This window comes from Mustelus asterias, chromosome 12 (genome assembly GCF_964213995.1).
Source record: "Mustelus asterias chromosome 12, sMusAst1.hap1.1, whole genome shotgun sequence".
NCBI classification, from domain to species: domain Eukaryota; kingdom Metazoa; phylum Chordata; class Chondrichthyes; order Carcharhiniformes; family Triakidae; genus Mustelus; species Mustelus asterias.
The window spans coordinates 99286113-99311525 of NC_135812.1; the positions used below are offsets into that span (position 1 = coordinate 99286113).

Sequence of the window (25413 nt, forward strand, 5' to 3'; positions counted from 1 at the left end):
TCCACTTTCAAAGAACAAAAAAAATTACAGCACAGGAACAGGCCCTTCGGCCCTCCAAGCCTGCACCGACCATGCTGCCCGACTTAACTAAAACTCCCTACCCTTCCGGGGACCATATCCCTCCATTCCCATCCTATTCATGTATTTGTTAAGACACCCCTTAAAAGTCACTAGCGTATCTGCTTCCACTGCCTCCCCGGGCAGCGAGTTCCAGGTACCCACCACCCTCTGTAAAAAACCTGCCTCATACATCTCCTTTAAACCTTACCCCTCGCACCTTAAACCTATCCCCCCTAGTAATTGACTCTTCCTCTTTGGGGAAAAAACTTCTGACTATCCACCCTGTCCATGCCTCTCATAATCTTGTAGACTTCTATCAGGTCGCCCCTCAACTCCATTGTCCCAGTGAGAACAAACCAAGTTTCTCCAAACTCTCCTCATAGCTAATGCCGTCCATACCAGGCAATATCCTGGTAAATCTTTTCTGTACCCTCTCCAAAGCCTCCACGTCCTTCTGGTAGTGTGGCGACCAGAATTAAACACTATATTCCAAGTGTGGCCTAACTAAAGTTCTATAAAGCTGCAACATGACTTGCCAATTTTTAAACTCAATGCCCCTGGCCGATAAAGGCAAGCATGCCATATGCCTTCTTGACTACCTTCTCCACCTGTGTTGCCACTTTCAGTGACCTGTGTACCTGTACACCCAGATCCCTCTGCCTATCAATACTCCTAAGGGTTCTGTCACTTACTGTATATTTCCCATCTGTATTAGACCTTCCAAAATGCATTACCTCACATTTGTCTGGATTAAACTCCATCTACCATCTCTCCGCCCAAGTCTCCAACCGATCTATATCCTGCTGTATCCTCTGATAGTCCTCATCACTATCCGCAAATCCACCAACTTTTGTGTCGTCCACAAACTTACTAATCAATCCAGTTACATTGTCCTCTAAATCATGTATATATATTACAATTGGGGTAAATAATGGATGGTACAATAAGCTCCTGTTGTCCTTGGATATTCATTTTCTTTTCACTTCGCATTGGCACAAGATAAACATCACTGCAGCAAGGCAGCAAAAAGGCAGCAGGTGGCACCATAAACACATGTGACTGCATTTTAAATCCTTGTGCCTGACCCATTTGAGATTTTAAAGTTTTTACTATACTCATGATCTATATTTGCGATTACTTCTATAATGGGTTGACTTTTTAAACCTTGAAATCTTACAAATTATTAATACTATGACAGCACAGTGGTTAGCACTGTTGCCTCACAGCACCAGGGACCCGGGTTCGATTCCCAACTTGGGTCACTGTCTGTGTGTGGACTCTGCATGTGCTCCCCGTGTCTGTGTGGGTTTCTTCTGGGTGCTCTGGTTTCCTCCCACCGTCCGAAAGATGTGCTGGTTAGGTGCATTAGCCATGCTAAATTCTTCCTCGGTGTACTCCAGGAATGGGCAACTAGGAGATTTTCACAGTAACTTCATTGCAGTGTTAATGTAAGGCTACTTGTGACACTAATAAAATAAACTTGACTATTTTCCCTTTACAACAGACTTACCTTTTCTGCTATTTTCTCAGACTTCAACTTTCTTTAATATAGCGTCTTGACAAGGCAAATAATTGCAAGTTCATCGTGAGGATGAACGAATGGAGAAGAGCTGACCAAAGGGATGATTAAAGTTCAAAGAATACTTTTGAAGTTTAGGGATATAAGAAGAAAATTTTAGACCATAGGAACATCAGGAGGCCATTCAATCTTTTGAGTGTGAACAACATTCAATGTGATCAAGAGAACCTTTCATTAAACACTGCCTCCCTGCTTTGACTCCATAATTCTTCCATTCTCTTAGGTAAGAGAACTCCTATCCATCTTGGATTTACAATTATTTATTGAATTAGCATCCACAGGGTGGCACGGAGGCACAGTGGTTAGCACCGCTACGTCACAGCGCCAAGGACCCGGGTTCAATTCCGGCCTCGGGTCACTGTGTGGAGTTTGCACGTTCTCCCCGTGTCTGCATGGGTTTCCTCCGGGTGTTCCAGTTTCCTCCTGCAGTCCAAAGATGTGCGAGTAAGGTGGATTGGCCATGGGAAATTGCCCCTTAGTTTCCCAAGATGTGTAGGTTAGGGGGATTAGTGGGGTAAATACTTGGGGTTACGGGGAACAGGTCTGGGTGAGATTTCCTTTCAGTGTCGGGGGGATTACATGGGGTTACAAGGTTAGGGCTTGGGTGGGATTGTTGTCGGTGTTGATGGCCGAAAGGCCTTCTTCTGCACTGTAGGGATTCCATGCTTCTTGTGGGACGGATTCTACCACCCTTTGTCTAAAGAAAATCTCTGATTTTAAGGTTACGTACATGTGTCCTGGATCCCCACACCACCCCCCCCCCCACCCCGCCCCCCCCCCCCCAACCAGCAGAGAAAATGATCTAACAACACTTTTCATAATCCTAAAAAATCTCAACAAAAATCACCCCTTAACGTTCTGTATTCAAGGTGATACAAGCTAAGGTTATGACACCTTACCTTATAATTTAATCCTTAGATTTGTGGACACACCCAGGACTAGTTAGCTTCAAGTATTCCCACATCGATTGTAAAAGGGCTGTGGAATTAAATTCAAAGTATGCTCCACTGTAAAAGTCTCTAGGGACAGATGATGGGCCTGTTTCTTTTTACAAGCCTGTGCTCAATCTGGATCTTGAATTATGTCCTCATCTCTAGGGTGGTGCCTGAACACACAACATTATGACAAAGGAACATAGGAATTGCTGGATAATAAAAGGCCGCACTCAAACAAATTTGCTTTTTACCACGAGATGTCAATCTCTATCACTTCGCCTATAACAGATAGGTGAAGTGATAGAGGCTCATGTGGAAGAGTTTTAAGAAGCCTGCTACACTTGCCACATGTTCTGCTTCAAATTACTTAAAGCTAAATGGCTATCAACCAAGTAAAGCTGCCATAAATATAAAAGCAAAATACTGCGGATACTGGAATCAGAAGCAAAAACAGAAAATGCTGGAATATCTCAGCAGGTCTGGCAGCATCTGTGGAAAGAGAATAGAGGCAATATTTCGAGTCAGTGCTGAAATGAAGCTACGACTTGGAATCCGACAATGCAGAAGGATGCCATTTGGCCCATCGAGCCTGCACCAACTCTCCGATAGAGCATCTTACTCAGGCCCTACATCCATAACCCCACGAACGTATACATCTTGGGACACTAAGGGGCAATGTGCCATGGCCAATCAACCTAACCTGCCCATCATAGAGTGGACGTGGAGAGGGTGTTTCCACCAGTGAGAGATTAAAACTCGAGGGCACAATCTCAGAGTGAAGGGACTTTAAAACTGAGATGAGGAGGAATTTCTTCAGCCAGAGGGTGGTGGATCTGCGGAACTCATTGCCACAGAGGGCTGTGGAGGCCGGGCCACTGAGTGTCTTTAAGACAGAGATACATAGGTCCTTGATCAATAAGGGGATCAAGTGTTATGGGGCGAAGGCAGGAGAATGGGGATGAGAATCATATCAGCCATGATTGAATGGCGGAGCAGACTCGATGGGCTGAATGGCCTAATTCTGCTCCTATATCTTATGGTCTTATCATAGATTTTGTTGGCTCCCATATACAGAATGCAAAATCAATTCTAAGTAGATGAGGCAAGAGCAGTATTAGGATTGCCCAATAAAAACAACTTCCCTGGAAAACACCAATCAGCAATTTAGAATTGTATAGCTAAATGTGGAGTGTTTATTCTCCCTTTTGGCAAGTGGTAGCTCCATTAGTGTGGAGAATCACTTGCACTAAAATTAAAATTGCAACAGAGCTGATCAACAATAAAAGTTGTAGCAAAACTATGCAACGTATTAGAGCCCAATTTTACTTCTATTTAAGTGCACGGATTTTGAATGAGTTGCAATCTCACTCTTAGGGCCCGATTTAAAACGGGCGCGAAAGCGTGGTAAAGTCGGGGGTGAGGCCATTAACACGATCCGCGCCCGCGCAGATTGCCACTTTACCGAAACCCGGGAATGGCGGGTTCATAGAAACATAGAAAAACTACAGCACAAAACAGGCCCTTCGGCCCCACAAGTTGTGCCGAACATATCCCTACCTTTTAGGCCTACCTATAACCCTCCATCCTATTAAGTCCCATGTACTCATCCAGGAGTCTCTTAAAAGGCCCTATTGAGTTTGCCTCCACCACCACTGACGGCAGCCGATTCCACTCGCCCAGCTGTGTGAAAAACTTCCCTCTAACATTTCCCCTGTACCCACCCCCCAGCACCTTAAACCTGTGTCCTCTCGTAGCAGCCATTTCCACCCTGGGAAAAAGCCTCTGAAAGTCCACCCGATCTATGCCTCTCAACATCTTATATACCTCTATTAGGTCTCCTCTCATCCTACGTCTCTCCAAGGAGAAAAGACTGAGCTCCCTCAGCCTATCCTCATAAGGCATGCCACTCAATCCAGGCAACATCCTTGTAAATCTCCTCTGCACCCTTTCAATCTTTTCCACATCCTTCCTGTAATGAGGCGACCAGAACTGAGCACAGTACTCCAAGTGGGGTCTGATGAGGGTCTTATATAGCTGCATCATTATCCCCAGACTCCTAAACTCAATCCCTCGATTGATAAAGGCCAGCACACCATACGCCTTCTTAACCACCTCCTTGACCTGTGGGGCCGATTTTAGAGTCCTATGGACCCGGACCCCAAGGTCCTTCTGATTCGCGCCCAAAACATGCGCAATGACGATTTAAATACATTTACATGTATTTAAATTGAATTAATGAACTGCCCGCCCAACTTTATCAGCATTTCCCCCTTTACCACCGCGTTTACCAATCCGGAACCGCACCATAATGGACCTGCCAAATAAAAGTCTGAATCGGGCGCTCCAGCTGCTGAAGAGCGTGTTCAGTGCTTCCAACGACTCTCTAACTCAGATCAGTGGTGGGGGGGAGGATCAGATCATTCTCTGGTTGTGGGGGGGTAGGGGAATGAGGCCAGATCGTTGTCTGGTTGCGGGGGGGGGGCGAAGGAGGAGGCAGGTCAGCTGGATCTCTGGCGGGGGGGCGGGTGGGGAGAGGGCCGATCGTTGTCTGGTGGGGAGGGAGGAGGAGACGGGTCAGATGTTCCTCTGGAGGGGGTGGGTAGTGAGGCCAGACCATTCCCTGGGGGAGGGGGGGGGTAGTGAGGCTAGATCACTGTCTGGGGGGGGGGGGGGGTGTAGTGAGGCCAGACCATTCTCTGTGGGGGGGGGGGGGGGGAGTGAGGCTAGATCGTTGTCTTGAGGGGGGGGGGAGAGCGAGGCGGGTAAGATGTATCTTGGGGGGGTAGTAGGGGGAGGCCCAATTGCTCACTGGTGGGGGTGGGGGGGCAGATGGATCTCTGGTGAGGGGGGGACAGATGGATCTCTGGTGGGGGGTCAGTGGGGTCCGCTGCCACTCTGTGGGCGATTGGTGGGGAGGGGGGGCAGAAGTGGCAATCAGTCTGGGTAGTGGGGGTGGTGGATAAGGGGGACAGTGATGTGCGTCGGTAGTGGGGGGGGGGGTGGATAAGGGGGATGTTGATGTGTGTGGGTAGTGGGGGTGGGTGGATAAGGGGGACAGTGATGCGTGTGGGTAGTGGGGGGTGGATAAGGGGGACAGTGATATGTGTGGGTAGTGGGGGGGTGGATAAGGGGGACAGTGATGTGTGTGGGTAGTGGGGGGGGTGGATAAGGGGGACAGTGATGTGTGTGGGTAGTGGGGGGGGGTGGATAAGGGGGACAGTGATGTGTGTGGGTAGGGGGGGGGTGGATAAGGGAGACAGTGATGTGTGTGGGTAGTGGGGGGGTGGGGGTGGATAAGGGGGACAGTGATGTGTGTGGGTAGTGGGGGGGGTGGGGGTGGATAAGGGGGACAGTGATGTGTGTGGGTAGTGGGGGGGGTGGGGGTGGATAAGGGGGACAGTGATGTGTGTGGGTAGCGGGGGGTGGATAAGGGGGACAGTGATGTGTGTGGGTAGTGGGGGGGTGGATAAGGGGGACAGTGATGTGAATGTGTGCACCATCGCTCCCGCTTTTCGCTCCCCGGGCTGCTTTCTCCGCTTTCTGCGGCCTGGTCGCGATCTGACACAGGCGCGCTTTTTCAAATTTTTTCCAACTGCGCATGCGCAGTTCAGAGCTCCAATCGTTTCGACCACGCTAAGCCCCGCCCACAGCACGAATGGGACTGGAGATGGTTGAGTGCGTATGGGGGCGCCTGAAAACAGATCTCCAAGTCGGATCTGCATTACGCCCAGATTCAGCACTTAGAATGAAAATGGTAAAATCGGGCCCTTAATGTTAATGTGATTTAGGTGCATAACAGGTAGGTAACTCTAAGAATGTATTAATACGGTAAGTTAATTTCTTTCACCAGTTGTACCTTATAAGAGGCATAATATAAGACCATAGACCATAAGATATAGTAGCAGAATTAGGCCACGTGGCCCATCGAGTCTACACTGCCATTCAATCATGGCTGATAATGTTTCTCAACGCCATTCTCCCACCTTTTCCCCGTACCCTTTGATCCTCTTACCAATCAATAACCTGTCTTAAATGTGTGGAATCATAGAATCCCAACAGTGCAGAAGGAGGTCATTCAGCCCATCAATCCTACACCAACAACAATTTCACCTGGGTCCTATCCCCATAACCCCACATATTTATCCCACTAACCCCCCGATACTAAGGGGCAATTTGGCATGGCCAATCAACCTAACCTGAACATCTTTGGACTGTGGGCGGAAACCGGAGTTTGTTATTGGTTTACGGACAGTGTTAGCTGTCAGTACTGTTTATATTATAGCTTGCTGGTTTTTGATTTGATTTATTATTATTGTCTCATGTATTAGCATACAGTGAAAAGTATTGTTTATAGTTGTTATGAGTTATTTGCGACCTTGGAAGGCTGGTTGTGGATATTCACAATGCATACTAGCTGTTGTTACTGTGCTATGTTGTTTGTGCTATTGTATTAAAAATGGCATGTTTATTGTTGATACTGTGTTATATTGGGTGTTATCTTTATAATCTATTATTGTGAAATGGTATTTTGAAAGTGTAATGTATTTTTGTATTTGTAAATTGTTTGATAAATAAAAAGACTGGGAGGAAACCAGAGCACCCAAAGGAAACCCACACAGACACGGGGAGGACGGGCAAACTCCACGCTGACACCCAAGGCTGGAATTGAACCCAGGTCCAACAAAGAAAAGTACAGCACAGGAACAGGCCCGTCAGCCCTCCAGCCTGTACCGATCATGATGCCCTAACTAACTGAACTAAGGGGCGGCACGGTAACACAGTGGTTAGCACTGCTGCTTCACAGCTCCAGGGACCTGGGTTCGATTCCTGGCTTGGGTCGCTGTCTGTGTGGAGTTTGCACATGCTCCTCGTGTCTGCATGGGTTTCCTCCGGGTGCTCCGGTTTCCTCCCACAGTCCAAAGATGTGCAGGTTAGGTTGACTGGCCATGCTAAAATTGCCCCTTAGTGTCCTGAGATGCATAGGTTAGAGGGATTAGCGGGTAAATATGTAGGGATAAGGGGGTAGTGCCAGGGTGGGATTGTGGTCGGTGCAGATTCGATGGGCCAAATGGCCTCTTTCTGCACTGTAGGGTTTCTGTGATTCTTCTATGATGAAAAACCCTTCTGCTCTTACTCAGTCCGCATCCCTCTATCCCCTCCCTATTCATGTACCCATCCAGATGCCCCTTAACACTGGCACCGTGAGGCAGCAGTGCGAACCACTGTGCTACCCCCCACTCAATGACTTGGCTTCCACAACCTTCTGTCACAATGAATTCCACAGATTTGAAGAAATTCCTCCTCCTCATCCAGGTTCTAAAACTGGTTTTCATCAGCAACCGTAAGAATGTAAGATAGAATAGTATTCTCTGCCCAGAGCTTCACAGCTGGTGGGGAAGGGGACATTGAATGGTTCTCAGTCACTGAGTTGCACTGGTTCAATGGCTGGACATGGAGATGGCTCAGAGCTGCGACGCATGCGCGCACGCGGCCTGCCGCCCTCCCCAGAGAAGTTCCCTTTCCAAAATGGCGGCGTCGTGGGAGGGAGCCGGTCAGGATCAGGAACTGCTGCTTCGGCAGTGGGAGAGGTACACTCAAATAGGCCGCTTTTTTTTGAGAGGGGAAAGAAAGCGGCATTAGCTCGAGCACACGGTGAGGGCGGGTGGATTTACCCGGAGGGGGGGATTGACCCGGAGCGGAATCTCCGCGGCGACCGCAAACTCCCCAGCAGCGCACGGCATCCTGGGAGCTGCAGGCTGACGTCACCGGGCAACTACAACTCCCAGAATGCCGCGCGGAACCAGCTGGCTGTGCCTGGGTCTCTAAGCAGATTAAGGAGTCTAACAACACCAGGTTAAAGTCCAACAGGTCTATTTGGACAGGTTCATTCATCTTCGTCAGATGGAGTGGAAGTTTCCATTCCACCTGACGAAGGAGCAGTGCTCCGAAAGCTAGTGGCGTTTGCTACCAAATAAACCTGTTGGACTTTAACCTGGTGTTGTTAGACTCCTTACTGTGTTTACCCCAGTCCAACGCCGGCATTTCCACATCATCTCTAAGCAGACACCTGTCCCTGCCCTAGCCACAGCTAGATCAGGACAGCATGGTGGCACAGTGGTCAGCACTGCTGCCTCACAGTACAGTAAGAAGCCTCACAGCGCCAGGGACCCGGGTTCAATTCCCAGCTTGGGTCACTGTCTGTGTGGAGTCTGCACATTCTCCCTGTGTCTGCGTGGGTTTCCTCCGGGTGCTCCGGTTTCCTTCCACAGTCCGAAAGATGTGCTGGTTAGGTGCATTGGCCATGCTAAATTCTCCCTCGGTGTACCCAAACAGGTGCTGGAATGTGGCGACTCAAGGATTTTCACAATAACTTCATTGCAGTAATAATGTAAGCCAACTTAAGGACCCTTTAAACCCTCAAACAAGCAAAACTGAATATATACAGCCAGTCTGTTTCATTCAGTAAAGAAAACATTTTTATCGTACACAACGAAAACAGAAAATGCTGGAAAATCTCAGCAGGTCTGACAGCATCTGTGGAGAGAGAATAGAGCCAACGGTTTGAGTCTAGGGGACAAAGGGTCATCAAGACTGAAATCCACATCCATAGATGCTATTAGACCTGCTGAGATTTTCCAGCATTTTCTGTTTTTGTTCCTTATTCCAGCATCCGTGGTATTTTGCCTTTGTACACATATTTCTATATCTGGTACCAAGTGCTGGAGTCTCAAATTTCAGTGCATGCTGATCATTATGCTTCATGTCAACCCCCCCCCTCCACCATGCCTCTCCTCATCCTGTTTTATCAGCATAACACACTATATCCTGCTTCCTCGTGCTTCTCGAGTTTCCCCTGAATTGATCCATACTATTCGCTTGAGCTGCTTCCTGTGGTAGCTAGTTCCACATTCTCGTCACTCTGAGTATCGATATTTCTCCTGATTTCTCTATTTGATTTTTCATTGAATATTTTAAATTGATAATCTCTAGTTTGGTTCTTTCCCAGAAGTAGAGTTGTTGATTAGTGACTTTGACTCGAACACTAACAAATGGTCATCCAGGCTCAAAATGTTAGTTCTGTTCTCTCCACAGGTGCTGTCAGACCTGCTGAGATTTTCCAGCATTTTCTGCTTTTGTTTCAGATTCCAGCACCTGCAGTAATTTGCTTTTATCATTTTTTTTCCTTGACTTGGGGGGATGGGGGAATTGACTTGGTGATATTCCTTAAACAAAATGGTATTTTTGATCGATGATTGGAGGGAACCATGATGCACGTAATCCAGCACACCCTTTCTTCACCTGCCTGATCCGGGCCATTGCCACGTCAGATTGTCTGCTTTGGAAACTGGACAGCCAGATCCACAGAGGTAGTTGGCAAAGTAGCTTGTCAATCAGGGATCGTCCACTGCCAGACTCCCCATTACCTCCTTGCTCATTGACCTCGTGAGGAGAGGTTTGTTGATTGGTATTGGTCTGGTTGATCATTAGCGTCAGTGGAGACACCTGGAATGTGGAGGGGACAACTCAAACTCATGAGTGTTTCTGCTCAGTTCATGGAAACACGCACTGCCCACCCTGAAGCCCAAACAGAAAAGCTTTCCGTGGCAGCCTCCAACACCTTCGATGACTGAATGGAGAGAGGGACCGAGAAATAGGAGTTGGACAGGAGAGAGGGGCACATCAGCACATAGAAGAAGTCTTAACATGTATTAGTATTACATGTGCTAATTGTACTAAATGCCGAGGTCAGTTTGATAATTGCATTGTGCATACATGTTTTGATCTCATGTTTTGTTCTCTTAAACTAAACCCAGACGTCATATGATTTGGTTATAAAAGTGATGAAACTTGGGTCACAAGGGGAGCTGCTGTCTATTAAACATGTGGAACAAAGATGGTTGATCGCCCTGCCTTCCTTTCAAGTGTTTACTTCAGAGTTGGTTAAAGCACACAAATTGCAGACTTCTCACGACACAGCAGTGAAGATGATCATGTGAAGGTTCTTTGTCTGTTTGCAAGATCTATGCGGAAACACCCAGAGTGAAGATAAGGCATCTTTGATGACCAAATCTTGTAGATAATTTGAATTGTGTTGGCTTCAATATCAGTGGATCCCAATGCATATGTTTGCTTTTGGAGAGTCAATAGAAACATAGAAAATAGGCGCAGGGGTGGGCCATTCAGCCCATCGAGCCTGCTCCAATTTCTGGTAAGTTGGCCTTGATTCCTAACTGCTTGCTGTACCTGCTTGTTTTCAATCACTGGTGTACAAGGACATGTAGGTACCTTTGTACATCAACATGTCCCAATCTATCACCATTCGAATAATACTCTGCCATTCTGTTTTTCCTACCAAAGTGGATAACATCACACTTATCCACATTATGCATTTGCCCACTTACTCAACTTGTCTAAATTGTCAAGAAGCCTCTTTACTTCTTCTTCACAATTCCACCTAGTTTTATGTCATCAGCAAACCTGGGGATTTTATTTGATTCTCACACCCAAATTGTTGATACATATTGCGAATAGCTAGGATCCAAGCTCTGACCCCTGTGGTACCTCACTAGTTACTGCCTTCTACTCCGAAAAGACTGATTTATTCCTACTCTCTGTTACCTGCCTGCTAACCAATTCTCAATCCATGCCAGTATATTACCTCCAGTCCCTTAAGCTTTGATTTTGCACACTAACCTCTTTTGTGGCACCCTCAACTTTGTGACAAGACATTATACAATTTGATATTTCTTAAGTGCAGCAGTTACTCAAGCTAAAGTCAAGTGATGTTCAGCAGATACAACGGGATTTTTAATTTTAACACTATTTTTCAGTCATTGGGTAAATGCGAAATAACACGTTATGTTTAAGGGAACAAAATGATTGTGTTGAATTTGCCAGGGTTTTTGTTCAACAAGGGAATTGGTAGAATTTGGAAGTTTCATGTAACAGTGTGGTTTACACTACATATTCAATTTTTATCAGTTTCAAATAGGCTTTTTGTAATAAAAAGAATGCTGTTTTAAAGTCAATGAAATATTCATTTTTGTAACACAGTTTTGATTACATTTTTGATCTTTCAACAATATGACAGTGAAGAATGTATGTTTCTATGTTTAAGAATGTGTGAATCCATAGAATGTTTATTCACAAATACATTCAAACAACAAAATGACTTGAGACTTGCTTGCTAAAAGGATGTCATAGAATTCCTACAGTGCAGAAGGAGGCCATTCGGCCCATTGAGTCTGTACCGAGCACAATCCCACCCAGGCCCTATTCCCGTAACCTTCATTTACCCTGCTAATCTCCCTGACCCTAGGGTCAATTCAGCATGGTCAATCAATCTAACCCGCACATCTTTGGACTGTGGGAGGGAACCGGAGCACCCAGAGGAAACCCACGCAGACACGCGATGAAAGTGTAAACAGACAGTGACCCGAGGCCAGATTTGAACCCGGGTCCCTGGCACTGTGAGGCAGCATTGCTAACCACTGTGCCACCATGCTGTTTTGCTGACTGTCTTTTTAAAAATAAAATTACCTGCGACTTGACTTGGGAGAAAATGGCTTGGTTAAAACTCTACCCATATGTGGAAACATTCTATCTGCTAAATTGGGGGAAGGCTAACTATAGCCGGATTAGGCAGGAATTGGTGGCCATTGATTGGGAGAGGCTGTTCGGGGGTAAGTCCACGTCTGGCATGTGGGAGTCTTTTAAGGAACAGTTGATAAGGCTGCAGGACAGGCATGTGCCTGTAAAAAGGAAGGATAGGAAAGGTAGGATTCGAGAGCCGGGGATAACCAGGGAAATTGAGGATCTGATCAAAAGGAAAAGAGAGGCGTACGTTAAGTCCAGGCAACTGAAAACAGATGGAGCTCTGGAGGAATACAGAGAGAGTAGGAAAGAACTCAAACGGGGAGCTAGAAGGGCAAAAAGAGGTCACGAAATGTTCTTGGCAGATAGGATTAAGGAGAATCCTAAGGCATTTTATTCATATGTTAGGAACAAAAGAGTTGTCAGGGAAAAAGTCAGACCTCTCAGGGACAAAGGAGTGGAATTATGCTTAGAACCCAAGGGAATAGGGGAGATCCTAAATGAATACTTTGCATCGGTATTCACAAAGGAGAGGGACTTGTTGACTGGGAGTGTCTCAGAGGGAGGTGTTGACCCGTTAGAGAGAATCTCCATTACAAGGGAGGAAGTGTTAGGTTTTTTAGGTAACATTAAAACTGACAAATCCCCAGGGCCTGATGGCATCTATCCTAGACTGCTCAGGGAGACAAGAGATGTAATTGCTGGGCCTTTGACGGAAATCTTTGTCTCTTCATTGGACACAGGTGAGGTCCCTGAGGATTGGAGGATAGCGAATGTGGTACCGTTATTTAAGAACGGTAGCAGGGATAACTCGGGTAATTATAGGCCAGTGAGCTTGACGTCCGTGGTAGGGAAGTTGTTGGAGAGGATTCTTAGAGACAGGATGCATGCGCATTTAGAACGGAACAATCTCATTAGTGACAGACAGCATGGTTTTGTAAGAGGGAGGTCGTGCCTTACAAATTTGGTGGAGTTTTTTGAGGAAGTGACAAAAACGGTTGACGAAGGAAGGGCCGTGGATGTCGTCTATATGGATTTCAGTAAGGCATTTGACAAAGTCCCTCATGGCAGGTTGGTTAAGAAGGTTAAGGCTCATGGGATACAAGGAGAGGTGGCTAGATGGGTGGAAAACTGGCTTGGCCACAGGAGACAGAGGGTAACAGTCGAAGAGTCTTTTTCTGGCTGGAGGTCTGTGACCAGTGGTGTTCCGCAGGGCTCTACTGGGACCTCTGCTATTTGTGATATATATAAATGATTTGGAAGAAGGTGTAACTGGTGTTATCAGCAAGTTTGCGGATGACACGAAGATGGCTGGACTTGCGGATAGCGATGAACATTGTCGGACAATACAGCAGGATATAGATAGGCTGGAAAATTGGGCGGAGAAATGGCAGATGGAATTTAATCCAGATAAATGCGAAGTGATGCATTTTGGAAGAACTAATGTAGGGGGGAGTTATACAATAAATGGCAGAGCCATCAAGAGTATAAAACACAGAGGGACCTAGGTGTGCAAGTCTGCACAGGTGGAGAAGGTGGTGAAGAAGGCATATGGTATCGTTGCCTTTATAGGACGGGGTATAGAATATAAAAGCTGGAGCCTGATATTGCAGCTGTATAGAACGCTGGTTAGGCCACATTTGGAGTACTGCGTCCAGTTCTGGTCGCCGCACTACCAGAAGGACATTCAGGCTTTGGAGAGAGTGCAGAGAAGGTTTACCAGGATGTTGCCTGGTATGGAGGGTCTTAGCTATGGGGAGAGATTGGGTAAACTGGGCTTGTTCTCCCTGGAAAGACGGAGAATGAGGGGAGACCTAATAGAGGTGTACAAAATTATGAAGGGTATAGATAGGGTGAACAGTGGGAAGCTTTTTCCCAGGTCGGAGGTGACGATCACGAGGGGTCACGGGCTCAAGATAAGAGGGGCGAGGTATAACTCAGATATCAGAGGGACGTATTTTACACAGAGAGTGATGGGAGCCTGGAATGCGCTGCCAAGTAGGGTGGCGGAGGCAGACACGCTGGCATCGTTTAAGACTTACCTGGATAGTCACATGAACAGTCTGGGAATGGAGGGATACAAACGAATGGTCTAGTTGGACCAATGAGCGGCACAGGCTTGGAGTGCCGAAGGGCCTGTTTCCTGTGCTGTACTGTTCTTTGTTCTTTGCGTTTATCAAACCCTTTCCGAATTTGAAAGGCCTCTGTTAGGTCAGCACTAAATCTCCTCCTTTCAAGAGAAAATCTAGCCTGTTCCTCCTCTCCTGACGAGTACGTCCTCACATTTCTGGTTACCTGTTACCTTATCCTGTTACATTATCCTGTTACCCTGCCTATCCTGCAGATGTTCACCAACTTCCTGTGCACTCTCGGTAATTTCTACTTCTCTGTTTTGGACAGTTGGATTCACGGTTCACGCTGGCCTTTTTTTCATGGATTTGCTTGTTCCCAAAGCATCACATTGTCTTGTACTTGACCATGTGAGTGCACATTAATAGAAATATGGAAATAATGACATTGCAAGAATGTTTATGTAAATAAAATAAGCCCCAAACATTTTAATTGTCCCACAGTTACTGTCATTGGATGACACATATTACTTGTAACATTGTTCTGTCATTGGTAGAAAAAGAAGAGTCCAAAAATCCAATGTTAATATTTTACATCCAGTTATTTCCTCCTTGTGGGATTTTAAGCTAATGTTGATTTGGGAATACTGAGCAATATAATGGAGCATCCCATATACCTGCTTCATTAGCTGAACATATGTAGAGTCACCAGGTCTGTATTAAGGGTATGCTCTCTTATTTTTAGTAAGGGAGAAGGCAATTGGGAACTGTCACGGTACGTTCTGGAATGTCTAATTCTTGTATGGGAGTAGATCTCATAGACCCCCGAACCTAATTCACCATCAATGATCTCCAACCGAACTTCTTACATTTCAGGCTGGGATAGACAGATGTTTGGTCTCTCGGGGAATTAAGGGTTATGGGGAATGGCAGGAAAATAGAGTTGAAGCCCGGGATCAGCCATGATCATATTGAATGAAGAAGCAGGTTCGATAGGTTGTGTGGTCTACTCCTGCTCCTATTTCTTATATTCTTGTATACGGCTTTGACCCATTTCCTTAATACCTTTGTTTAACAAAGATCAGTCAATTTCAGATTTAAACTTAACAATTGACCTATTTGTGAAAGAGTTCCAAATCTATACCGTCCTTTGTGTGTAGAAGTGTTTCTTAACTTTGCTGCTGAGAGCCATGGCCACAACCTTTAGGCAACCTTCACTATTCCCCAACCAGTAGAAATAGTTTCTCTCAACCCAGTCAGTTCGCTTTAATCGTCTAACCCCTAACCTTTAAAATTCCAGGGAATAAAGGTTTGTGTGATCTCTCCTCATAATTTAACCTAAATTCAAATATTCTAGTAAATACAGACTGCTTTCCTTTGAAGGCTAGATTATCCTTCTTCAGTTGCACACACCTACACACACCTACACACACATTCACACACAAACTCACACCCACACAAACACACATACACACTCACACCGACACACACAAACTCACACCCACACAAACAAACATACACACTCACACCCATTCATCATTCACATCCTCAGGACATAAGGCCAGCATTCCATCCTCCTCTTTGATGATTGTTTGTACCTCTCCATGACCTTTTAATAGTCCATGTGCAGAGTCCCCTAAGACTCTTTGGACCTCCATTGCTTCTAGCCTTTCACCGTTTAGAAAAGCGGGGACAGTGGCTGGGTGGTAATGTCACTGAGACAGTAATCCAGAGGCCCAGGCTAATGCCCTGGGGACATGGGTTTAAATTCAATTATTAAATCTGGAATTGAAATCTAGTCACAGTAATGGTGATGATGAAACTACTATTGATTGTTGTAAAAACCCATCAGGGTCATTAAGACATTTAGGGAAGGAAATCTGCCATCCTTAGTTGGTCTGGCCTACATGTGACTCTGGACCCACTGCAACGTGGTTGACTCTTAACCACCCTCTGAAATGGTCAAGCAAACCAGTTAGTTCAAGGGCAATTCGGGATGGGCAATAAATGCCAGTGACACCCATTTCCCATAAAATAATTTTTAAAAATTAAAAATACTCTGTGCTCTATGCTCTTTAGGTCCAACGTGGATTACCTCATTCTTGCCTAAATTGAAATCCATTTAACATAGTCACTCAAACTATTAATATTTCTTAGTAATTTTATTCTTCCATCTACACTACTTACAATGCCACCTTTCTTTGTGGCAAAATTGGATATGTGGCTTTCTGTCATCATTAATAAATATGATGAATACAGATCCCGAGGGGATGCCTCTAGACACATCCAGCCCCTTATCCCGACTCTCCGACTCGTACTGCTCCTGAACGTCACTCTCAGCTTGCAGTATTCCCATTTTCAATTTACATTTATTTATTAGGCTTACATTAACACTGCAATGAATTTACTGTGAAAATCCCCCAGTCACCACACTTCAGCCGCCTGTCGGATATACTGAGGGAGAATTTAGCACGGCCAATGCACCTAACCAGCACGTCTTTCAGACTGTGGGAGGAAACCAGAGCACCCGGAGCTCCCACGCAGACACGGGGAGAACATGCAGACTCTGCACAGACAGTGACCCAAGCTGGGAATCGAACCCGGGTCCCTGGCGCTGTGAGGCAGCAGTGCTAACTACTGTGCCACCTTTTAGGAAGATGCCTGAAAAAAAATTCTAAAATAATGCCCACTATCTTGCAAAAATGCTCTTGGGGTCGCTTTCCTACTGATGAAATATACACACTTACATTTATAGATTCCAGCTACACCATTTTCTTTCAGCTTCAGCCTGCACATAGGGCATGCTTTGCTGACTTCAGTGAATGCTGTACTGTGATACTGTTACAGGCTCTTCCTGCTTAACTGCCTGAAAGAGGAATGCCTTCTCCTGTTGGGAAGCAAAGGCAATGTAATGGTTGTATTACATCCCTCCGCATATGAGCCTGATTTATAAAAAACACAGCACGATACATGGAGCAGAAGCCAAGCACCTCTGCATTGGCCTGTGTTGACACATAGCAGCATTGACCCGCCAGTTTTGGCAGGATTCTACATCCATCTTTTAATGATTCATTTGGGGGAAGATTGTAGCATAATGGTAATATCACCAGATTAGTAATCCAAGGGCACAGGCCCACGTTCTGGAGAAATGAAATCAAAGAGTTCTGGAAAATCTCGGCAGGTCTGGCAGCATCCGTGGAGAGAGAAATGGAGTTAATGTCCTGCAACTTCCTGGCTTCCCAGCATTGGATTTGGGTGCAAAAATTAACTGGGGAATCCTTGGAAGTTCCCACGTTTGGTTTACGTGGCAAATTGTCCTTTCGGGAAGGAAAACCTACCATCCTATTGTACATGTAATTCTAAATCCACAGCAATGTGCTTGACCCTTAACTGCCCTCTGGCCTATCAAGCCACTCAGTTCCAGGGCAATTAGGGATGAGCAATAAATGCTGCCCGTTCAGTGATGCCATATCCCATGAAAGAATTTTTAAGAATTGAATCTGCTGTCCTGAATTATTCATGGCTTTGCTGTGAAGCTTCAATACTGATCTTGACTTCCTTCTAACAGGGAACAAATCGAGCTGAAGCAGCGAATGATTGACCACGACACTGAGGACTGGCAAAGCAATGAGGGCTTTGAGGGGTTGGAGCGCATTGGTGGTACGGATTTATCTTACATCAAGGGAGATGAAGTCAATGCTTGTGCCTCATTAGTGGTTCTCAGTTATCCTGATCTTAAGGTAAATTCAGATCCTTGAAAAAAAGTAACTGATTGAAACTAGGGTGGCACAGTGGTTAACACTGCTGCGTAAAAACACCACGGACCCGGGTTCAATTCCTGGCTAGGGTCAGTGTCTGTATGGAGTTTGCATATTCTCCCCCTGTCTGTGTGGGTTTCCTCCAGGTGCTCCAGTTTCCTCCCACAGTCCGAAAGATGTGCTGGTTAGCTGCATTGGCCGTGCTAAATTGCCCCTGAGTGTCAGGGAAACTAGCTAGGGTAAATGCATGTGGTTATAGGGATAGGATCCGAGTGGGATTGGTGCAGACTCGATGGGCTGAATGGCCTCCTTCTGCACTGTCGGGATTCTATGATATACAAAATTTAATAAGTGGCACTAGATGCATGCAAAGACCACTCTCCCTCACCTTGGTAAACCAAATAACTTGCAACCACAAGCTGCACCTTCACAGAGGAGCAGATGGTGAGACAGAGCAAAAGATTTAGGGGAATTTAGTAAAGGTGAGAAGGACAGCCATGGTCTTAAAGAGGCTTTTGAAATTAGGGAAAGAATTGTGAAAGATAGGGGTACAGAAGGAGACGCGGGATACAAGGCTGAGACCATTCAAAGCTCTGCCATTGCTCATGGAGCAGTAGAAAAGGCAATGCACAAAAAATAGCAATCTGAAGAACAGTGGGCCCGAGCTGAAAAAGACCCATTTCATTGTACATTTAAAGAGCTTTGCAGTTTTCACAGTTTAACACAGTGATGAATGTCTTATGGTTGGTAGGACCACAAGGTGGAGTGTTTACAGTAATTTACCTCAGTAGGGATTGGAATCAACTCCTTTTCAGGCACATCATCTGTTCCAATGAAACAATCTCAAAGCAGTTTTAGCTTTGTCATGTAAAGGCCCCCACCTTGAAATGTTGTGTTCTAAATGTGCAGCAGCGCAATTAGGGACAGCACAGATACTGTCTGCTTTAGCTGCAGTCTATTGCCCAACGACTGCATAAATGATCAAAAGATTGACCTATATTTTTCCAAATGGCAGGGTCTCACTTCCCTCCATCCAAAGAGCCCACCCACTCTGAGTGCCCCACAGTTGTTTCAAGCTCGAGTGAGCGGCTGCAGACAGGACTTCGGTCCCTCACTTGGGAGGAAGTCCGGCATTAGAGATCTCCAGTCCCTGCAGCGGCAGCGTTGCAGGAGGACACCTGAGACTGAGTCTGGGCATCAGAGGTCCCAGGGCAGGGAGGGTAGAGAAAGCCTTAGGGTAGGGGCGGCACGAAGAGGGTGATTGGGGTCTCAGAGAAGAGACCTTGGAGAAGAGGATCTTAAAGTGGTGGGGGTGGCTTCTGATGTTTTGTAATTCAGATCAGATACTCCAAAGTGTTCTATGGAGTGCGTCTGGATCATAAATTTTGCATCTTGAATTTGGCTATGATAAGCATGATATGTTTCACTTCAGGTATGATTCAAATGACCCACTGGGGAGCTTCTATCAAACAAAGTTTATTTAAGAATATAGTTAACATGTATAGTAAGAAAATTAGTAAAAACTTTTATCAGTTACAAACAAGAAACAAAACAACCACGATAATGTATAACCCTTAACATATATATATATCTAATGTGTTCAATCAAACCAATCTCATAGACAGAAGACCCTTTACACAGGTTTAACATAACAAAGACTAGTGCTCACGTGATACTGGACTTGAGACCTTTGGGTGAAGTCTACAATTCTCTGGATAGACTCAGAACAGTTTGAAGTCAGAACAGCTTCACAAAACACCAGGGATTCTAGGTAAACCACCAACAGCCGATTTACCCCCACCCCCTCCCCTCCCCCCACCTTCAGAAAGGCAAGACCTTGCTTTCAGCCAACCAGCAGATTTTCCAAAACCAGTGAGAGAGAGGGAGACTTCTTTTCAGCTCGATGTCCCTTCTAAAACTAAACTCTAATTGCAGCCAAACACAAAATGAAACCTTAAATTCACTGGAAAGCAAAACAAAAACTGTCCAAAAACGCACGACCATCCTCCTAACAATGCAGGATCATAAAACAACCCAGAGTTAAAATAAACAGACCACATTGAAGCTATTGAAGCAGCAATAAAAGAACCATCGTAGACAACTTGGCAATAAAACCAAACTGAAAAAGGTCTGTTTACAACTGCAGAGAACAGGGTTTTTAAAAAAAATTCTTAAAGGTACACTAATGTTACAGATGGAGGCGGCTCTTCCTGGATCTAATTCTGTTTAAACATAGAAGCAAGAGTAGGCCATTTGGCCCTTTGAGCTTGCTCTGCCATTCATTTTGATCATGCCTGATCATCAAACTCAATACGTGATCCCAACCCGCCCCCTCCCCCCAACCCCGCTCCTCCCGCCAAGATCCCTTTATCCCCAAGAGCTATATCTAATTTCTTCTTGAAGTCACACATGTTTTGGCCTCAATTACTTTCTGTGGGAGTGAATTCCACACATTCACCACTCTCTGGATGAAGACATTCCTCCTCACCTCAGTCCTAAAAGGTTTACCCCTTATCCTCAAACTATGGCCTCTAGTTCTGGACTCCCCCACCATCGAGAACATTTTTTCCGAATCTATCCTGTCTTACCCTGTTAGAATTTTATAAGTTTCTAATCCCCTCTCACTCTTCTAAACTCTGGTGAACACAATCCTAACTGACTTAGTCTCTCCTCGTATGACAGACCTGCCATTCCAGGAATCAGCCTGGTAAACATTCGCTGAACTATCACTATAGCAAGGACATCCTTCCTCAGATAAGGACAGCCTTCCCACGTGTGAATTCAATCCACCCACCATCCTAAAAATTGAGGCTGTGCGGGAAACAGCCCTTCACCATTGAATAATCCATAGAATCCTGACAGTGCAGAAAAAGACCATTCGGCCCATCAAGTCTGCACCAACTCTCCAAAAGACCATCTTACCCAGGCCCTCCCCTCCACCGTATCCCTGTGCATTTAGCTCGCTAATCCACCTAACCTACACATCTTGGGACACTAAGGGGTAATTTAGCATGGACGATGCACCTAACCTGCACATCTTTGGGCTGTGGGAGGAAACCGGAGCACCCCGGAGGAAACCCAGGGAGACACAGGGAGAACATGCAAACTCCACACAGAGTCACCAGTTGGAGCAAAGACGTGCTTCCCATCCGAGAGCTTGCCCACCCCAGTTTAAAATTGCTTTGTGGTTGGGGCTGTCGGAAATATGGAGGGAATCCCTTTAATTTCACGCTGCTTAAAAATCTGCCAGTGGAGGAGTGTAAAATTCTGGCCTTTATTAGCAGTTGTATTTTAAAGGATGCAGAGGGACTGACAGCTTCTAAGAGATGCTAAGTGTGAGATTGATGGTCTAAAAGTGAAGTGTATATGAATGATTCATATTTTTAATTCAAATAGAATCCTGTTCACTCCATTCTGGACAAATATTTCTAGCATCAGCTGTCTTGTGATATTCTTCTGCAAATAAAACCAGTGATTAAAAAGTACTTATTCACTGGTGACAGCTCTGAAGCTCATGTTTCTCCATTCTAGTTTGAGGGCATTAGAAGTCTTGTTAACCTGCCCTGCCAGCACCACCAAATGTTATACAATAAGTCAATTAAACAGGATTGTGGACAAGCTAACAGAATTGGACAGCATGTTATTATTTCTCAGTGGTTCCTGGGATATTACAAAGCAGGAGTGTATGCGAGTGATTCAGGAATAGTAGTTAAAGGAAGCTGGGGAAAAATATAATTATCTGACTTTAAACCAGGTTTTAAAAAATGCCGCATGGAGAAGCATCATTATTGAGCAAAGATGTTTTGATTAATATTCTGTTCCATGGAAAGAAATTAATTCATTTCAAAAATTCTGCTGCAGACGGAGCCAGCCAAGTCACTGTAATTACTGTAGCTGCGTATATCATAGAATCCCTACGGTGCAGAAGGAAGCCATTTGGCCCATCGAGTCTGCACCAACCCTCGGAGGTCCCACCCCCCAGCCCCACTCCCGCAACCCAGCTCATCCACTGTAGCTAATCCACCTAACCTACGCACTCGGACAATTTGGCATGGCCAATCCACCTAACCTTTGAACTGTGGGAGGAAACCCACGCAGACCCGGGGAGAATGTGCAAACTAGACACAGACCGTCACCCAAGGCCGTAATCGAACCTGAACAGTGTTAACCACTGTGCCACCGTGCCGCCAATATCAATTGCTGTCACCAATATCAATATTATTGATCAAATGTCGTGAAAATTGTGTATTATTTCTTAGAAATCAGCATTAGAAATTTGCAACTGCTGCTGATATGACAGTAACATTAAACATTTACTTGTGTTTTTCATTGTTATACTTTAAAATCTGCAGTTTCATCTTAGCCAGCAGCAGATGGTGCCAAATGTTGAACAATTCATACATTTTCAATTTTTTTTAACCGATCTCCATAGAAACTATTCGTTCCAATTTCAGTCACACATTTAGATGCACTAATTCCATAATAGACACTGCTCTCTATTTGTAAATATTTCAGTTAACAAATTATTATATACCTCTTTACCTATTTCATGCTAACCAGTAATAAAATTCAGAGCAGATTCTAAGCGAGCTTTCATTAAATATTTCAAGCACTCCTCCGGCAAGGTAATTACATTAGTTTCTTTTTAATTACATTTAATGATTAGCTGAAAAGCAGAGAAAAAAAAGTTAACATCTTCAAAGGGAAAAGAAGAGCTGTGATGTTTTGGTTGAGGGTTTCACACCCAGACCTGATGACCTGTCCTTTTCCTTTGCAGATATTGAATGACCTGCTGTGTATTTCCAGCTTTTACGACTTACTTTACAGGTGGCGCAGTGGTTAGCACTGCTGCCTCTCAGCTCCAGGGACCCAGGCTTGGGTCACCATCTGTGTGGAGTTTGCACGTTCTCCCCGTGTCTGCGTGGATTTCCTCCGGGTGCTCCGGTTTCCTCCCACAGTCCAAAAATGTGCGGGTTAAGTGGATTGGCTGTGCTAAATTGCCCTTTAGTGGGGTTATGCAGATAGGGATTGGGCGGGATTATGGTCGATGCAGACTTGATGGGCCGAATGGCCTCCTTCTGCACTGTAGGATTCTATGACTTTTATTTCAGATTTCAAGCATTTGTTGTTCCGCTTTTTAGTAGGGAAAGCTCTTTAGATTTTAAAGATTATATAAAACCACAGAAAAAATAAATTTTTCTTTTTATGCTGTCACATCTATACGGTGTCAAAAGGTGCCAGCATCCTGTGGGAATGAAACATTGAAATTCCAGCTTGAGGTGCCATACCTAAAACAGCTCGAATGCATCATATATACCAACATCATACCTTTCATAACATTCCAGACAGATGAGAGTATGCAGTTGTCTTCTCATCCAGTATTGGTGTTTAGCACAGAAAAGAGAATTTTTAAAGGAAAAAGAATAAAACAAGAAATGCCTATATTTTGAAAGCTGCAAGTAACCTTAAGGTACTAGCAGTGCTAGTCACCATTTGCTCCATACAGCTCTTCACGCTTTCAATATTTGAACCCTATCATTGGAATATGGTAATATGGTGGCACAGTGGTTAGCACTGCTGCCTCACAGCGCCAGGGACCGGGTTCAATTCCGGCCTTGGGTCACTGTCTGTGCTGAGTTTGCACGCTCTCCCCGTAGCTGTGTGGCTTCTTCTGATTTGATTTGATTTGATTCATTATTGTCACATGTATTAACATACAGTGAAAAGTATTGTTTCTTGCGCGCTATACAGACAAAGCATATCGTTCATAGAGAAGGAAATGAGAGAGTGCAGAATGTAGTGTTACAGTCATAGCTAGGGTGTAAAGAAAGATCAACTTAAAGCAAGGTAGGTCCATTCAAAAGTCTGATGGCAGCAGGGAAGAAGCTGTTCTTGAGTCGGTTGGTACGCGACCTCAGACTTTTATATCTTTTTCTCGACGGAAGAAGGTGGAAGAGAGAATGTCCGGGGTGCGTGGGTTCCTTAATTATGCTGGCTGCTTTGCCGAGGCAGCGGGAAGTGTAGACAGAGTCAATGGATGGGAGGCTGGTTTGCGTGATGGATTGGGTTACATTCACGATGTTTTGCAATTCCTTGCGGTCTTAGGCAAAGCAGGAGCCATACCAAGCTGTGATACTACCAGAAAGAATGCTTTCTATGGTGCATCTGTAAAAGTTGGTGAGAGTCGTAGCTGACATGCCGAATTTCCTTAGTCTTCTGAGAAAGTAGAGGCGTTGGTCGGCTTTCTTAACAGTAGTGTCGGCATGGGGGGACCAGGGTGCTCCGGTTTCCTCTCTCAGTCCAAAGATGTGTGGGTTAGCTTGATTGGCCATGCTAAATTGCCCCTTAATGTCAGGGAGACGAGTAGAGTAATTACGAGGGGTTACAGGGATAGGGTGAGATTGCTGTCGGTGCAGGCTCGAATGGCCTCTTTCTGCACTGCAGGGAATCTATGTATCTCCTGTGTAATCTGTGCATTGTGAAATAAAATACAGCAGGAATGAGGAATCGCATCTGTTCATAAATTCAGTACTCATACTTGCTATTTCTATTTTTTTTAAATTTGCTCAGGTTGTTTATGAGGAATGCCGGATGGTTTGTCTGAATGCTCCTTATATCCCAGGATTTCTGGCATTTCGGGAGACACCTTTCCTGGAAGAAGCTGTGAAAAGATTACAGGACAAGGACCCCAGTCTTCTCCCTCAGGTAAAAATATCAGAGCGTCCTCACAAATATGTGACTGGCCCAGATCACCTGACCACTATTTAATATGCACGATTACCATTTTACCCTGAAGCCTTTGCCCCTTCCGATGCAGGATTCAGCAGTGTGAGGAAAATTTATAAGCATAATTCCAACACAGTCACACTTGCTTTTCTCGTCATGCACCTTAAGATCTGTCTTCATTTCATTGACTTACTTTGACCAACACTGCTCAACCTCCCCTCACTGAGTGTACAAACCACCCTCACCCCCTGAATACGTTTACTACACTCCTCGCCCCTTCTCGACAGTGTCCGCCCTGACACTGCTCATTCCTCATCCCTCACTCCCTCTAAACAGTTTCGCTACCCCCCTGACAGTGTTTGTCACCCCCCCTAATAGTGTAGGGCAGCACGTTGGCGCAGTGGTTAGCACTGCTGCCTCACAGCTCCAGGGACCTGGATTCGATTCCCGGCTCGGGTCACTGTCTGTGCGGAACAAAGAGCAAAGAAAATTACAGCACAGGAACAGGCCCTTCGGCCCTCCAAGCCTGCACTGAACATGCTGCCTGACAACTAAAACCCCCGACCCTTCCGGGGACCATATCCCTCTATTCCCATCCTATTCATGTACTTGTCAAGTTGCCCCTTAAAATTCACTACTGTATCCGCTTCCACTACCTCTCCCGGCAACGAGTTCCAGGGACCCACTACTCT

General features: G+C 45.4%; 1 protein-coding gene across 3 annotated transcripts in view; it reads left to right on the top strand.

Moving 5' to 3' along the window:
• Window positions 1–8096: 8096 nt before the first annotated feature.
• LOC144501737 (endonuclease V-like) overlaps window positions 8097–25413 on the top strand; it is a 122974-nt gene continuing 105657 nt past the window's right edge. For 2 of the 3 annotated variants that reach the window (XM_078225714.1, XM_078225715.1), the window contains exons 1-3: window positions 8097–8162; window positions 17806–17977; window positions 24566–24700. In XM_078225714.1, the coding sequence (XP_078081840.1) occupies window positions 8101–8162; window positions 17806–17977; window positions 24566–24700 (369 nt within the window). In that variant the 5' untranslated portion in view covers window positions 8097–8100. Of the gene's footprint in view, window positions 8163–14622; window positions 14649–17805; window positions 17978–24565; window positions 24701–25413 lie in introns of those variants that run through there. The other variant, XM_078225716.1, reaches the window with a different exon arrangement.